The sequence below is a fragment of the Muntiacus reevesi genome, chromosome 5 (genome assembly GCF_963930625.1).
Source record: "Muntiacus reevesi chromosome 5, mMunRee1.1, whole genome shotgun sequence".
Lineage (NCBI taxonomy): Eukaryota > Metazoa > Chordata > Mammalia > Artiodactyla > Cervidae > Muntiacus > Muntiacus reevesi.
Window position 1 is genome coordinate 76,325,428 of NC_089253.1, and position 17,962 is coordinate 76,343,389.

At 45.9% G+C, this 17,962-nt stretch overlaps 1 protein-coding gene across 1 annotated transcript in view; it reads left to right on the forward strand.

Annotated features, from left to right (window-relative positions):
- The first annotated feature begins 6,756 nt into the window (after positions 1-6,756).
- The window catches only part of STUM (stum, mechanosensory transduction mediator homolog), a 63,311-nt gene continuing 52,105 nt past the window's right edge, over positions 6,757-17,962 (forward strand). Inside the window, exon 1 of the mRNA XM_065936752.1 lies at positions 6,757-7,147. Within this exon, the coding sequence (XP_065792824.1) occupies positions 6,949-7,147 (199 nt within the window). The 5' untranslated portion in view covers positions 6,757-6,948. The remainder of the gene's footprint in view (positions 7,148-17,962) is intronic.

Here is a 17,962-nt window from a genome sequence, read left to right on the forward strand (position 1 = left end):
GAGTCCAGCAGAGAACACTGCCTCCAGCATGGCAAGATGGGAGAGTGGGGAAGCCCATACCTCCACTTCTCTGTTTGACCTTGGCATTATAAACATTCCTTTTCTCTCATTATGTTCCTCTGCAAACATTATACTATTATGGGGCTTCAGAGGAGGAGTAGGGAGGGCAAATATCACTTTAGGAAGGAGGATGAGAAGTTCCATATACAGAGGAAGCAGAGAAGTGATCCACCTGACCCCAAATTTGAAATAATACTGCTGTTCTAATGTATGATTTAGGGTCACATGCCTGGTCTTTTAGAATAGAAAATTCCTATTCAATAAATGGGTAAATGGAGGCACAGAGAGATGACTTGCTCGATTGACAGCACACAGTTAGCTAGAAGTGCAGTTATGAGTAGAAGCCAGGCTGGGCTCTGTCTTTAAGACCACACTTCACAGGAGTGTATAGTGCCTGGGAAAAGCAACAAGAAGTGTCAGTGGAAGTCCGCGTGTGGATGGAAGTTCAAACACATGACTCGTGTAGATCAAGATCAGTGATTTAGAAGGCTCATCACCAAGAATTCCACTAACCGTCTTTGTGGTAGACTGTGGTCACTACAGCTATGTTTGTCTAATAGGCATCCCGAGACACCTGTTTTGGTTACAGTAGTGCCTCTTCTGGGGGAGGTGCTTCTACCCACTCTTTAAGGCTTGCTGGGGACTGTCAATCACAGAATCCTACCTCTTACAAGCCTGGTCAAATTTAACACAGTATCCTGGCAACAGTGACTAATTCAAGAGATGGGCCAATCAGAACGCCTTCTCTGTGGGAAAGAAAGAAGTCTCTTTCTGCTTGGCTTGATTAGGAAGATGTGAATCTAAAGTGTTCAGAGGCCATCTTCCTCACCACATGGGAAGCACCAGCCTACAGAATGAAGCCACCACACACAGAAGGAAGCAGAGCTGAGAGATGGAGGGGGGTGGGAAATTGATTTGATGACTGATTGTTATAGTCTGAACCCTTCCCTGGACTTCCCAGACTCACAATCCCATTGTATCAATTGGGGTTCAACCAGAGAAGTAGAACCAGCAGAATCATAGATGATTGATAGATTAAGGATGTAAATATGGATTTATTACAAGGAATTGGCTTGCACAGCTGTAGGGACTGGCTAAGTAAATCTGGTAGATGCAGGTTCAACCCCTGGGTCGGGAAGATCCCCTCGAGGAAGAAATGGCAACCCACTCCAGTATTTTTGCCTGGGAAATCCCTTGGGCAGAGGAGACTGGCAGGCTACAGTCCATTCAGTTGCAAAGAGTGGGACATGACAGAGCACACACACATGCAAATCTAAAGTCTAGGCAGACAGGGTGAGAAGATCACAAGCAAGAGCTGAACCTTGATGTTCACAGGTTTCAGTCACAGAGGAAGATCTAGAAGGAAGGGAGTGCAATTGCTGACCTAATAGTCACTGTGAGTTTCTCCTTCAGATAAGGCCTTAAAGCACTTGTAATTGATGAAGTCAGGCCCACCCAGGATACTCTCTCATAGATTAACTTAAAGTTGACTGATTAGGGACTTTAATCACATATGCAGAATTCCTTTAACACAAAACATCTAGATTAACATTTGATGAAATACCCAAGAGAAGGTGCGTGTATGGTATAAAGTGGCCACTGACTACTGCTGTCCTTCAATTCTTGAGAGAGATCATCACCTTTAGTCCACTCTAAATGGAAACAAATTAGAAAGGGAATTCTGGAAGCTGAAATTCAGCTTTGCCAAATTCATATATCAAAAAGCCATCATATCCATGAATTCCTTGTCTTCCCTGTAAGTTATTTTGAGTTAGGATTTTCTATTTTTGCTGTTTAGTGGCTAAGGCATGTCTGACTCTTTGTGACCCCATGGGCTGTAGCTTGCCAGACTCTTGTGTCCAAGGGATTTCCCAGGCAAGAATACTGGAATGAGTTACCCTTTCCTTTTCTAGGGGATCTTCCCAATCCAGGGATTGAAACCTTGTCAGCTTGGCAGGCAGATTCTCTACTGTTGAGCCACCAGATTACTCCTTGGAATGAAAGTCTCCTGACTCAGTGGCCATTTATTGAGTAGCTTGCACATATTTTCTCCCTTAATCCTGACACATACACCAATGAGATAAGTATTATTTACAGTTCTGGAGACTGAGGCTCAGAGAGGTTAAGAAATCATTCAGACACAGAGCTCCAAATAAGGTGTTTTTCTACTGCCAAAGCTACAATATAATCTTTGCCAAAAGGAGCCATCCTGGTTGATATATGAATTCCTTGTACAGTTTGGAAGCTGACTTAAGCAACAACAAAAAAAAGTTTTTGGCTAAAAAGAGGTCCAAAGCTGAAGTACTTTATTCAGCTGATGACAGAACAAGGCCAAACCACAGATTTTATCTTTATGACCCAATGCATGGCCCAGATATATTTGGCTGATGCAATCACTGATTTGATTTTTTTCCATTGTTATATTTGTGTCTGATTTTGGGGGGAGATAATTTTTTAAGGTTTTAACTTTTTTGGAGACCTCTTCCTATGTGAAATAACTTAGATCTTAAACTTTGCTTCAAATACCAGTTGTGGTCACAATGTCAAGCAGAAGAATCCCTTGCAAGAGGGATTAAGAAGAAAGAGAAAGCACAAATATCAGGACTGAAAGAGGAGACATCATCACAGATTTCACAGACATTAAAAAGACAATAAAAGGATATTATGAATAATTTTATCCTAGCAAATTCAACAGTTTAGATGAAATGGACAAATTCCTTGAAAACAGACACAGTGGGTGAGATGTTTGAGTTGGGATTCCAGGGAGCTGAACCTCCTAACTGCCAAACCCCATAGGTAATTTTGAGGTCTTCCTTGGTCCTTCCATGGCATTTGACACTGCTGACCACTCCTCCTTAAAAATCTTCCTCTTTGACTTCCATGAAACACTCCTAGTGTTTCTTCTTTAAAACCTCCTCCTTCCTCCTTCCTTTCTGCTTAATTTCAGTAACTTCTGATGGCTCTCCTAGACCTCTACTGTTCTTAGTCCATGTCTGTTTTACTCCACAGGGCTTTAACTGTTATTCATACGCTGATAGCTCCCAAAGCTGCAGCCCAAATTGCTTTACTGAGCCTCACAATGACTGACAGTTAAGACAACTGGTTATTTAATCAGCAAGTGCCCACTACCCCTTGGCTGCCCTCAGTGCTTCACACTCAACTTTTCCTTTTGGTCTATTAATGAAAACCATCCCTGCCTTGTTCCCCATAGTGGGAGGTCAGGAAGAGGTTCCCCTCTCTTGAGACCTAATTTTACACAATCAAGTGAAAAAAAAAAAAAAAAAGAACCTCAACCAACCAAACAACAACAACAACAAACAAAATAAAAAACTTCACAACTTGAAAGTTGAGTTATGTTGTATTAGGGGACTTTCCTGAAGACTAAAGCCTAGGAAATAGCCTCTCAGATAACTCTGAAGAACTGTTCCAAAGAGGTAAGGAAGGAGCAATGATATATAGGATTTTTTGCTAAATAAATAAGTGTAGTTGAATATCAAAAGATTATGGCAAATCACAAAAAACAGGCATCTGGAGTTAATAACGGAGTTAATAATTTTAGTGCTTATCTATGTATGGAAGATGCAAGAGTCTGGGCTCTTTGAAATTATTCCCTTGTTATGCATCTTAACTACCCAGGGCCAGTATCTCACTTTTTCTTGATCCTGAATCCTCAGGGCGCACCATCAAGTGGCTGCAGTAGCTGACCACTTGATGGAGACTAGAGTTTGTTGTTGACTGAAATGGCAGGCAACATTTTTTTTTTGTCCACAACCTCCTAGAATCCATCCTCCACACTGTTGACTGAGCAGTACTTCCAACAAACCATATCTCATTTGTTACTGTTGTTGTTTAGTTGCTAAGTCATGGCCGACTCTTTGGTCTGCAGCTTGCCAGGCTTTCCCATCCTTCACTATCTCCTGGAGTTTACTCAAACTCATCTCCGCTGAGTCAGTGATGCTATATAACCATCTTACCCTCTGCTGCTCCCTTCTCCTTCTACCCTCAATCTTTCCCAGCATCGGAGTTTTTTCCAATGAGTCAGCTCTTCGTATTAGGTGGCCAAAGTATTGGAGCTTCAGCTTCAGCAACAGTCCTTCTAATGAATATTCAGGGTTGATTTCCTTTAGGATTGACTGTTTTGAACTCCTTGCAGTCCAAGGGAGTTGAGGATCCCTTTGGAAGTGGATCCTTTAGCCACAGCTATTCCAGCTGTCACTGTTTGAGTCCTCTCAGCTCCAGACATATTTTAAAGCAATGAAGACCTGTCTCAGTTGTGTTCTGTCCAATCTGACCCAAAGAATTTGTCATCTTAATAAAATAGCTATGTCTGGGGGTAGTTTGTTACATAGTAACTGTAACACTCAGATCATGCCACATGCCTGCTTAGAATGTTGCACTGATTCCATATAATCCAAATTGTTCCCAGATCATTACTTAGTTCTTGCCCATCCCACCACTACCATCTCCAGCCCCAGCCCACATCAGTCCTAGTCCTGCCATACTTCTATTTCTGGACTGTTCCTACAAGTCTAGGTTTCCATACCTTTGTACATGCTGTTGCTCTATCTATATATCTTTCTGACATCCAGATATTAAGCACATCATTTAAAAAATTGGAAGATGTAAATCCATTTCTCTCCCTGAAATCCTTTCAGTGGCCCTAAAACCACTTAGGTACTCCGTGAAAGAATGTTCAGAGAATGCTTACTTAACCTTTCTGTGTACCCATGGCCCCACTGGTAAAATGGGGTAATGAATAATACAGGATAGAGTGTGGTAAGGCTTAAATGAGTTAAAATGTGTAAAGTGCTTAGTGGCTGGCACAGTGCTTGGATAAATTGTGTTTATTTAAAATAAAATAAATGTCCTGCAAGCAATTAACTGCAGTCATTTTGCAAGTCTCATTCACTATCACCATCTTTGGGAGACCTTCTGACGCCTCCCCTCTCTAGCTGGTTTCACAGACGGGTCCATGTTCTCTCAGCACTTTCTGCTTACCGCAGCTACAGCACTCATCACCATCTATAATTCTGTCCTTGTAGTTGTTAGTATCTGTCAGTTCATCTATTAGACCCTTGAGGTCAGAGGCTGGGTTTTACCCCTCTCCAGAATCCAAGTTATATTAGACCTCTGATAAACGGATATTAAACTGAATATTGATTTGAATCACAGTAACTCAAGCCCATAAAAGGCTTGATGAGTTCTTTTGAGTCATACAGGTAGTTAGTGGTCAGAGATAAGTATTTCACTTTTGTTTACTTATGACTGCCAGTCCTAACTAGTTACTAGTATGTGCTCATAGTATCACCACTATCCCCTGCTGACCATCTACTTTTAAAATTATTCTATTCAGGACCACCACCCTGGTGGTGGTCCAGTGGCTAACACTCCTCCTTCCCAATGTAGGGGGCCCGGGTTCCCTCCCTGGTCAGAGAACTAGAGTCCACATTCCACAACTTAAGATCCGCTCCACCAGCCCTCCCCACCACCCCTCCCAACCCCCCACTCGCCCCCTCATCCACGCCCCACTGCAACTAAGACCTGCCCCAACCAAATAAATATTTTTTAAAAATAAAATAAAATAATTTAATTCAGATACCCCCAAAATAATACACGGTTTTTTAGTATCCTTCCCCAGAGTCTCTGGGCTGTTTGGGGATTATTCAATCACCATTTTTCCTGGAGAAAGAGGGTTGTTGGGAAGGAAGTGGGTTTGCATCCTTCCAATTATTCAGACGATTTGCTGAATATCAGGATAATTCTGATGCCTTGAATCCCTCCCTAACGTAAGTAGCGGTTGCTTTCATCCCTTCACTTTTTCCGAGTGTGGAGGTGAAGGCGGCGTTATTCAGAAAATCTGATTAAATATGGGGTCTCCTGTTGACCGCTTGCACTCGGCTGGCCAAATCCTTCTGCTTCTACCAACTGCGGCATCATCAACAGCAGAGGGCGCTGTGTCTTCGTTGGCTTCTTCACCAGGCCAGCTCACAAAAACCCCAGGTTTTCCCCAGGACTGCTCGGGGACAGTTCCCAACAGCCCCCCTTCAGAGCAACAGGCTCATTTCTTTTAGTTTTCGCGTCTCAATCTCTCTCTCTCTCTCTCTCTCTCTCTCTCTCTCTCTCTCTCTCTCTCTCTCTCTGTGTGTGTAGGGAAGGGTTCCATTTTAACTAGCTTCATGGAGACCTGTTTGAATAGCTGGGTCTCCTGCTTTCAGCCCGATCGATCCTAAAATCGCTTTTTCACTGACTTGAAATCCATTCAAATCAGAATGAATTTAAAGCACAGGAGGCAGCAGGCGCGGCGCGTTCCTTGCCTCCATCTCCCTAGCGTTAAAACGCAACCTCCAGATTAGAAGACTCAGTCTCGAAGCCTTTCCCCTCGGTGCGAGCCAAACGCACGCGCCCAATTCACTGTCCCCGGCGGAGGTCCCCGCTCGGTTCACCTGTCTGGGGAGTGAGAGGTGTGTCCGTGCCTCCCAGTATCTGGACAGCCAGCTCCCTCCACGGTCTTCTTCTGCTGGCTTCCCTCCGCCCAGGTTTGTAAGTGGTATTTGGGGGGCGGGGGGATGTGGGGGAGCGGAAGGGAGGGCGGGGAAGGGGCCTCGCGGGGAGGGGCGTCGGAGCGCTGTCACCGGGTGTCACGCCGCCCTCCCCGCCCCTCCGCCGGGGGTGTGGGAGCGCAGCCGAGCGCGCGGCAGAGGGCCGGGCGCGTGGGGACGCGGGCGTGCGGGGTTCCGGGCGAGCCGCGCCGCACCCGGAGCGCGCTGGCCGCCTGAGCTCGGCGCGGATCCCAGTGCCCGGAAAGCCGCCCGCCACCCGCCCCCTGTGCATAGGGCGGCAGCACCGGCCGCGGCAGCCCGGCTCCCGGGGAGGGGAGCGCGCCCGGCCATGGAGCCTTCGCACAAGGACGCCGAGACGGCGGCGGCGGCGGCGGCCGTGGCGGCGGCGGAGCGGGGGGCGTCCTCGTCCAGCGGGGTGGTGGTGCAAGTCCGCGAGAAGAAGGGCCCCCTGCGCGCCGCCATCCCCTACATGCCCTTCCCGGTGGCCGTCATCTGCCTCTTCCTCAACACTTTCGTGCCGGGACTGGGTAAGACGCGACGGCCGCGACCCCTTGCTCCCCGGACCCAGGGAGCTGAGGGCGGCAGCGGAGGGGTTAGGGAGGGACCCTCGGGCCGCGCCCACGGGCTGCAAGTGCCGCGCCGGCGCTCCTAGCGCCCTCTGGCAGGTGGCAGAAGCGCGTGGAGGGGGCGCCCGGAGGGAAGAGCAGGGCTCCCTGACACGCCTTTCACCTTCTCCGACCTGGGAGCCAGGTGATCCGGCCTCGAGGAGCCGGAAACTTTGACGGGAATGTTGGAGTCTGCCCGCAAGCCGCCCGGGCGGCTCTCTCGGCCCCGGCTATCCTGCCTCTTCTCTCCGCCGGGCGCGCCCTCCCACGAGCTCCATCCTCCGAGGGGCGCGGGGCCCCAGCAAGACCAGCGTTGGGGCCGCGGGTGGGGATGACCAAGCTCCTGGGCATTGGAGAAGTCTGGTCGAGCTGGGGATAAAAGGGAGATGAGTTGGGACAGAAGACACCCCTCAGCCCCGCCTGCCTTCGCGCGGTGAGGGGCGTGTGGGGGCGAGAGCTCTTTAGCCAGAGTCTCCTCCACCGCCTTCCGGCGTCAGGGCGATTCCACCAGCACCCCCGCAGGACACAGAGGCGAAGAGGGACGATTTTATTAGTTTAGATGCCTGTGGCTTTGAACCGCACTTGGCCAGAGCTGACCCCATAACTCCCCCCATCGCTTCCGTTCCTGAGAACGTGGAGCGCCCGCGGGTGTCGGACTTTGGCGGCCTGGACGGTCTCTGATGGCACCAGTGTCCCAGATTTTAAAACAGAGGCCCATTACAGAGATAGGAGTGCCCAGTGGGGGCATAAAGGGAGGAAATGCGAAGTTTTCTTGACCCTCCCTCTCCTAACCCCACACCCAAATCTGTCTGCATCCCCTCCCCGCTCACTCCCAGCTTGCCAACTTGGCACTGGCTGTTCTTCCGAGCTAAGAGCACCCCACCCTCCAATTCCGCGCGGGACTGGAGAGGCAGGCACCTCTGTGCCCAGGAGAAAAGCTTGCCGCTGCAAGGCTCCAAGTTCCCAAGAACAGAGGTCAGCTAGAAGTGGCTTTCTGTTTTGCTTTGGCCTTTCTCACGGCCCCGCTCTTAACCAGCTTTGCAGGGGTTTCTGGGGGTGCTGATAGCGAAGATCACACCCACCCACGCAGGTCGGGTTCACTTTCCCCTTCCTGCTCATCTTTCTGCCCCCGAGGGGGAGGTGGGGGGGGATGCTGCTGGAGAAGTGTATTTGTCTGAGCAGATGGCTAGGTGGCCTTCAGTTGGGAGTCCGCTAGTCGCTGCCTTCAGCAGCCTGGTTGGTGGCATCAGGCCGGCTCTCTGTGCACGTGCAGACCCTGTGAGAAGGCAAGCCGAGACTAATTTAGCTGTGTCAGAAATTCCCACCTGCTGGAGTGAAAAACACACTGCCAGTCCATCTCTCTGGGGATGTGAAGATCACTGGCAGGGATGTGTCTTGATTCTCCTTTTCTTTAAGTGGTGAGGTAAATGCCATCCTATGGTCTTTGAGGAAAGAAGCCCATTGGTGCCAGGTGGGCAGAGCTACATCGAGTCTCTGCTGGGTCAGGCCACAGCCCTGTTCATCTGGGCACCTCCTGGGTCTGCCTGACTAGGTCCCCTTCCCACCCTTAGGCCCGCTGCCACACCCCCTGCCCTCCTGCCAACTCCTCCCCCCTTTCCCCCAGTTTTTCTATCTTTACATAGGTGACTGGGTGATAAAAAATCTTACCTACCAATGCAGGAGGCACAGTAGATGAGGTTCCATCCCTGGGTTGGAAGGATACCCTGGAGGAGGAAATGGCAACCCACTCCAGAATTCTTGACTAGAGAATTCCATGGACAGAGAACCCTGGCTGGCTACAGTACAGAGGGTCACAAAGAGTCAGACATGACTGAGCATGCATGCCCGTGCCCTTGATAACATTTTATTGCTGTTATTGTTAGATCAGAATCCTATGGGATTTTTGTAAGAAACCTTTCTAAGAAGCCAGAATAAAAGAAGGAGACAGAGAGAGAGAAAAAGCAAACTACAAAAGTAATAAAACAGGCTGAGGTGAGCCATGGGTACACAGACTTCCGAATTTTCAGTGACTGAAAATCCAGGCATTTTATTGTTTTGTATTGGCTGTCACTGTACAACTAACTGGGTGCATGGGTCCCTGCCCCCCCCCACCCCCCCACCTCCCCCAAACACACTGAAGGGAATTCTTGATCTTTGCTGGTATTTCTCATCTGTCAGTCAGGGATGCCTGTCCCTCCGGGATGCTGGGAGGATAAAATGAGATTACATAAAGCTCGGGGGCTGGCCATTAGAGAGTGTTCTGGAGACCGTGGGTCCCTCTTGCTCTTTGACCCTCTGCAGAGCTGAGCACTGATCCCATCTCTGGTGTATGGGGGGGGGGTGCCCTCTGGGACCTTTCTTCTGAGTATTTATTGACCTCTCTGCTTCCCTTGACCTGCAGTGGAATCCTGGACAAGCACAAGCAAAATCTCCAGGCTTTTTTTGTTGTTGTTTGTCACCCCCCCCCCCCAACTGACCCTGTTGGGGTTTGAATGTCCCCAGTGCTTAGAAAATTTTCCCTTAGCTCAGATCCACTTCTCCAGGTCCTCCAGCTTATCTGATGCTCCTGTGAAAACTGAATATTCATGTCTGGCCCTGCTCTTTGAGGATATGAAGCTTCTTTTAATCTGTTCACTCTTTCATTCGACAAACACAGAGAACCCACTGCGTGCCTGACACTGGGGATGTGATGATGACTAAATCAGTCAAATGTCATAGATTGTTGAGGAAAACTGATGCAAACGTTGTTTAAATTTGTTATTGCTATAATGGCAGCAGGAACAGCATTTGAGCAGTAATTGATTCTTCCAGGGCTGGGATGGGGGTTCAGAGGATGCCTCCCAGAAGGAATAGTATTAGGTTAGACCCTGCTAAGAGTTTCCATCGTGTGGCTCCAAGCATTTGCCATCCTCACATCACTCCTGCTCTCTGGAAACTGGTAGCAGCACGGGCCCGAAGAGCTCTTCTTTTTTCTGGAAACTTCCTTGCCTGCAAGTGTTCTCCTCATTCACAAATGGGATGGGTGTGCCAGTGCTGGGCTGAATGAAGGCACCATTTTTCTCTGACAGCATTTCAGGCTCATCCAGTCTGCAGGACCCACCATGGAGAAACCTAGTCCTTACAATTCCCTGGTGCTGCCTTGGTCCAAGCAGAAGGGCTGTTGGGGTAACATACCATCAGAGGGATGTTTCCTCTCTTGGGGAGTCAATGGGAAGGGGAAGTGATTTATGGTCATTCTGGATCCTCATTGGAACAATACAAAATGAATTTGAAAAGTGAATGATGGTAGTTTCCTGTTCAGTGAAACTCTACTAACAAAGACCATGGCCAATACTTCCATAGTCCAACAGGTATGGCATTTATAAGTATACACAATTGCTCATACATGTAGTGGAAGTTCACTGTTATGCCCCAAAGTGGCCAAAGGGTTTATCTATTTGTTTATGAGAAAAACTATACTTTCATATTTGAAAATTGTTTCTATCTTGATTGACTTGGTGAAATGAAAATGTTGATAACTCTGTGGCAGGGAAAGTGGGACAGAGGAGAATTTTCACTGTTAACTATTCCATGAGGTTAATGTTGGCTATTAGTCTACTGTTGAATATTCATAAATAATTAATCCCCCCCTAATATATTGCCTGCTCTTTGGCACTCAGCTAAGATCTCCTTTTCCTGGTCATCACATCACAGGCTGGCTCAGCTTCTCTCTCTTTCCTTTAAGTTTGAGCCTCTAGTTGATGATGAATCAAGCCCTGCCTTGCGGCATCTTTTGTGTTGTTACCTTTTTATTACTGTTACAAGAGTTTATTCTTTGTCTATCCAAGTAGATTGTAAGTTCCTTAGAGCAAGAACCATTTAAAGTCTCTCCTTGATATAGTATACTATTTATAGAATGCACACTGACCAACCAGAATTATATTCCTTGAATAGGCATTAGAGATCATCTGGTTCAAGGCCTTTATTTTATATAGAAGTGAGGCAGTCCCAAGAGTGAAACAACCAAGGAAATTTACATCCTAGTCAATCTTTTTAAGGAAATCATTTGAGGATGTATCTCAGCAAAACAAGAGAGTAAACCAAAAAAGAAGGTATGAGATCCAGGGAACAGTGTATCCAGCTGAGAGCAGCTGTGAAAAGCAACCCAGGATAAAATTGTTCAGCAAGCCTGGAGGGCAGTCCATCTTCACTGCTGTAGGCGAGCAGAAGGCTCCAGGAGTGAGGTTTCTGAGGAAGATGGGAGAAGGGGACATTCCACAGAGTAGAGAGTATCATTGGTACACTGTCAGAGATTAAAGTGATGATACAAAACAGAAAACAAGAAAAACAGAAGGCAATTAGCAACTGCAGGAAAGACAAAAAGCTATGTAAAAGTATTAAGATCTCCAAGTGAAGCAACCTACCCAATTACATCAGGAAGTCAGTAGGCTTCAAAAAGAACAGAAGATTCCAAACATGAAATGAGAAAGAATTTGAGGATATTAGGGATATGATGTAGAAGGCAGATGTTTCTTCTATCAACAATTAAAAAAAAAAAGAAAAAATAACAACTTTGGGAAAAACATAAAACACTGTATTAAAGGTATAGCTTAAATAGGAAGCAAATCAAACTGTGACCTGATTTTAGGCAAGTGGTGGAATATAAGAAAGGCTCTTTTAAGTGCATAGAGTCTGTCTGTGAACAGTGGTGCACAATATGGGTCTCTTTGATTCTGTAGTGACGAATATTTGCTTAGTCATAATGATATAAATGCATCTCAGTGGTTTTTAACTTCTAAAACCAACCACAGGCAAAGCCCTGAAGGCTACTTAATAATAGCTATAAAGGTGGATGTAAGATTTTTTCCCTTGGCCAATATAAAATTAAAAAAAAAAAAACAGCTTATAGAAATTGACAGGTAAACTGTGATAGAATCAATTGTTATTTCCATTTATCCACTGAAAGATAAGCTGTGACTTTATGGATAAGCTATGACCAAACTAGACAGTGTATTAAAAAGCAGAGACATTACTTTACCAACAAAGGTCCATCTAGTCAAAGCTATGGTTTTTCCATTAGTCATGTATGGATGTGAGAGTTGGACTATACAGAAAGCTGAGAGCTGAAGAATTGATGCTTTAGAACTGTGGTGTTGGAGAAGACTCTTGAGAGTCCCTTGGACTGCAAGGAGATCCAACCAATCAATCCTAAAGGAAATCAGTCCTAAATATTCAATGGAAGGACTGATGCTGAAGCTGAAACTCCAGTGCTTTGACCACCTGATGCGAAGAACTGACTCATTGGAAAAGACCTTGATGCTGGGAAAGATTGAAGGTGGGAGGAGAAGGAGATAACAGAGGATGAGATGGTTGGACAGCATCACCGACTCAATGGACGTGAATTTGAGTAGGCTCTGGGAACTGGTGATGGAGAAGGAAGCCTGCCATGCTGCAGTCCATGGGGTCGCAAAGAGTCGGCCAAAACTGAGCGACTGAACTGAAAGATGATGTCACATACCCACTTAATGCCATGATTCCTGTGGGAGGAGACTATTTCCTTCCCTGCCCAACGTTATCAGGCCTGGCCATGTGACTCACTTTGGCCAGCTGAGTGAGTGGAAGTGACATATGCTGGGCCTGAGCAGACATTTTCAGAGGCATTGTGAGGTTCTGCCATTGTTCTTTTCTTTCTCTCATGAGAATGGCAGGTCTCAGATGTGCTCTTCTACCTGGTTCTCAGAATAAAGAAGACAACGGAAGCAGGGCAAGACCTGTCGCACGAGTGAGAAATAAACCTGAGTCACTGAAATTTTTCTGCTGTTGTGTTAGTGTTGTTATTTCCCAACACAACCCACCACAACTGACTAATGTGTAGAGGGTAGGGTAGAGGTGTGAATACCCTCATAGGAAGTAAGTGATCAAGACATGCTGTCTGAAGTTGATAGGCCAAGAAATAAAGGCTACCAAGGAAATCAGCAGATGCACTGAAATAGGAATGTATCAGGACAGTGGGGTCATGTTGAGACAGGAGTGGAAAGGAATAAGGAATGATAAAAGTAAGCTAGCTCTTACACATCATAGCAGAAAGTCAATAAATGACATCTATAGTTGATAAGGCAGAAAATGCAATATAAGCATACTTCGGAGATTAGGAAAACACCAGAAGAGTTGCCACTCTTTCTGATATCATCAATTTTCTTTTGTTGAATGACTCATTCTTAGCACATATACATACTGAAATTGTCTCTCATCTTTTAAAAAGAGGCTCTCTTGATCCTACCCTCACCTCTGCCCTTTGCCCACCTCTCTGTTCCCCATAAAGGGGTGCAGTTCCCTGGAAGGGTTGTCTAAATTTGTTGTCATCAATCCCCCTTCAACCCACTCTAAGCATGTTTTTACCTCCATCACTTGCCTAAACTGTGCTTATCAGGATCACCAGTCTCCTCCAAATTTGCTGAATCCGGTGGTCATTTCTGTCTTCATCTTCCCACACTTTGCAGTTGCATTGGACACAATTGCTCACTCCCTCCTGGAAAACACTGTCTTACACTGTCTTTACTTGGCTTCTGGAACACGACACTCCCTAGTTTTCTTTATACCTTGTGAATCCGTCTCCGTTTCCTTTGCTCATCTCATCAGCTTTTAAACTTGGGAGATCCCCAGGCACTCGATCTTCTTGATCTTGATTTTCTCTTTGATCTTGTTCTCTTTTCCGCCCCCACTCACTCCTCTGATGTTCTCGCTCAGTCTCCTGGCTTTAAATTAAATCCTCATGATGATAACTCCCAGATCCAGATCTCCAGCTCAGACTCTCCCCTGACCTCCAGGCTCTTATATCCACCTGACTTCTTCTCAACGTCTCTCCTTGGAAACCAAAGGGCATCATAGACTTAACTGATCCAAAACCAGCCTTCTGATTTTCTTCCCCAAATCTGCTTCTCCCTCATCTTTCCCCGTCTCAGCAATGGCATCCTTCCAGTAGCTCAGGCCAGAGTCTGGGATTCATCCTTGACTCCTCTTTTTCTCATACCTCACGCCCAGTCTGTCAGGAAATACTTGGCTCTGCTTTCAAAATATAATCAGTATCTGATCACTTCTGCCTACCTTGTGTCTGCCTTGCTGGGCCAGTCCTCCATCTTCTCCAGAATGCAATGGCCTCTTAATGGGCTGCTTGCCTTTACTGACCTTGTTGATAGTCTGTCCTCAATACGGCAGTAAGAGCGATCCTTTTAAAAATCCAAGTGAATCAGATCCTGTCACTTGGAAACCCTCCAATGGCTCTCATATCATTTAAGTAAAAGCTCATGTCCTCATCATGAGCCACCAGACCCTAGGCCAGAAATTTTCAAAAGAAATACAACATGAGCCACAAGGATAATCTAAAATTTTCTAGTACCTATGTTATAAAAAAGAAAAAGGTGAAATTATTAGTATACTGTACTTAACTGAGTGTATCCAAAATTTTATCCTTCAATGCATATCAATATAAAAATTATTGACAAGATATTTTATGCTTCTTTTTTTTGTGTACTAGGTTCTCAAAAATCTGTTGTGAATTTTACACTGGCATTGAATCTCAGTTTGGACTAACCCCATTCAAGTGCCTACTAGCCACGGTGGCCGTCATATTGGATAACACAGCACCATTGTGGTGTGGGGACAGCATCTCTCCCATTGTCTTTCTGATTTCATCTCCTTTTTGCTTACTATACTCCAGCCCATTGGTCTCTTCATTATTTCCCGATTACTTCGGAAGCATCTTCTCACCTCAAGGCTTTTGCATTTGTTGGAGTACTTGTTCTACAGACATCTATGTGGATTCCTTGTTCATATCCTCTATCTTTGCTCAAATGTCACCAGCTCCCTGAGGCCTGTATTGGTTTGTTCGGGGTGCCATGACACATACCTTGGACCGGGTGGCTTAAAGAAGAGAAACTGTCAAAGATCAAGGTGTTAGCAGCACTGGTTTCTCCTGAGTTCTCTCTCCTTGGCTTGTAGGTGACCACTTTTTCCATGTGTCTTCACAGGATCTTCCTTTTGTGTGTCTTTGTGTCCACATCTCTCTTGTTACAAGGATACCAGTCATATTGAGTTAGAGCCCATCCTAAAAACCTCAATTTCAGTTATTTACCTCTTTAAAGACCTTATCTCCAAACACAGTCACGTTCAGAGGCACTGGGAGTTAGGACTTCAGAGGGGACACAGTTTAGCCCATAACACCTTCCAGATGATCTTAAGAGTGTGGCTTTCTCTGTCCTCCCCAGACTTCCTTTCTTTGGAGAGCTTGTGTTCCTTAAGAGCACTGTCTCTATCAAACATACAGCGTACAGGGACCTCATCTCCGTTGACTTTGCATCTCAGCTGGAGCACAGACCTGCCAACAGCAGGAGGAGCATGCTGTAGAAGGCACCGAGTCCGTTCTCCTCTGCTCGGCGCGCTCCTGGGTCTACACTTGAGTCTAACACAGACTTCCTCAGGATCACCTGCTGACTGACCATGTCTGCTCCCCACAGCAGCTCCGATTCTTGCAACATCTCAGAAGAAACGTGGATGCAATTCATGTTGTTGAACCTGACCTGGTCACTCCCCAAAGTGTCACTGCCCAGGCTGTGACCCCACCCGCGAAGGGATATGTCCCACCGGAGACTCGCTGAACAGGTGTCACTTGCCACAGTGACTTTTATACATTGGCTTGTGAGCGGTCCTGCAATGTACAGGTCAAGGGGAAGGGCAAATACAGCGGGCACTGGACTAAGTCACATCTCTGGTGCGTCAGAGACACAAAGCCCCAGGGAGTGAGGAGGCCCCGGAGCTAGATCTGGTTCTTCATGTGTGTGTTGTTCTGAGCCCCTTCCTGTCTGAGCCTGTCTCCCAATCTGTGAAATGGAAATAACCCCTGCTCTACCATCTCACAAGGCTATTGCGTTCTGTCTAACCACGAAGCACTCCATGGTCAGAAAGGGGGTTATCACTACCAGCTAACATGAACAAAATTTCCTTTGTTTCCAAGATCAGTCCTGGAGTTTTCCTCTCAGTGTCATTAGGGCGGGCAGCCGAGCCCTAAGCAGGGCAGGCTTTATCAACCTCTGGTCCCATGTAGCTCAGAGCCAAGACCTGGGACCTCCTGCTGGGCCCACACTTGACATGCTGGAGGCGAGGGAGGAACAGTGCCTGGCCTCTAGGGCTTGGTTTACTATTTATGAGAAGGTTCTGCCATTATAACCCCCACACCCTGGGCCTCTGCGAGGCACATGTCTCTGAGGACAACTTTACCATTTGCTAAGAGGCTGTGGGACCATCAGGTTGGTGTGTGAGTGTGCATGCAAGTGTGCACACACACACAGGCACACACACAAATTCCCCAAAAGTTTTACCTGATTATCTTACGATAAAAGTTGGGCAGTTCTTAGGTTTGTGCTTAAACTTCCCAGTTCATGAGTTCAAGGAAACCATTCATTCATCTTGGAGGCCATATTGGTGGTTTGTAGCCATGAAACCCCATCACCTGGGCAAGAGGTAGGCTTGGCCTTGGGAGAGTGTATTTTTATTGAAGTATAGTAGATTTATAATATTATATTAGTTTCAGGTATGCAAAATAGTGATTCAGCATATTTATAGATTATACTCCATTTAAAGTTATTGCAAAGTGTTGGCTGTATTCCCTGTGCTGTACAATACATCCTTGTAGCTTATTTTATACATAGTAGTTTGTATCTCTTAATCCCCTACCCCTGTCTTGTCCCTCTCCCTTTCCCTCTCTCCACTAATAACCACTAGTTTGTTCCCTCTGTGTTTCTGTTTTGTTATGTTCATTTCTTTTTTTAGATTTCACATATAAGTGATAATGTTACAGTATTTATCTCTGACATTTCACTAAGCATAATAACCTTCAGGTCAATCCACACTGTTGAAAATGACAGAATTTCATTTTTAAAATTAACTTTATTGAAGTATAATTGATTTACAATGTTGTGTGAATTTCTGCGGTACAGAAAAATGATTCACATTCTTTTCCATTGTGGTTTATCAGAAGATACTGAATATAGTTCTCTTTGCTATACAGTAGGACCTTGCTGTTTATCCATCTTATATTTAATAGTTTGTATCTGCTAATCCCAAACTCCCAATCCTGTGCACACCCCCCATGAAATCACAAGTCTGTTCTCTGTCTGGTGGATATGTTTGATAGATATGTTCATTTATGTTGTATTTTAGATTCCACATATTAGTGATATCATACAGTATTTGTTGTTCTCTTTCTTACCTACTTCGCTTAGTATGATAATCTCTAGGTCCATCCATGTTGCTGCAAATGGCATATTTCATTCTTTTCTCATGGCTGAGTAATATTCCATCGTATATACATACCACATCTTCTTCATCCATTTGTCTGTTGATGGATACTTATATGCATTTATTTTATGAAAGGTCTTAAGTTCATTGAATAAGTCATTTTTCTTGCAAAGAATAAAATGACATGAGACTAGGGCTGTCCTAGAACCTGGAATGTGTAGGGTCCATGGCCAGGCCTTCTGTAGGCTTTGATCTTTACTGAATGAGTTTAACCCTGAAGCCGAGAATGATTTGGTGTTTGCGGAGAAGAGCCTGTCACTTGTCCTGAAACTTCAATAAAGAAAATGGTCCACCTTTCCCAGGGTCAGGAAGCTTTAGGGCCATCTGACCACTTCAGTTTACAGAGGATAGGCCTCCTCCAGGACCCGAGGTTTTTACCCACAACCTCACATCACTTTCCCCAGC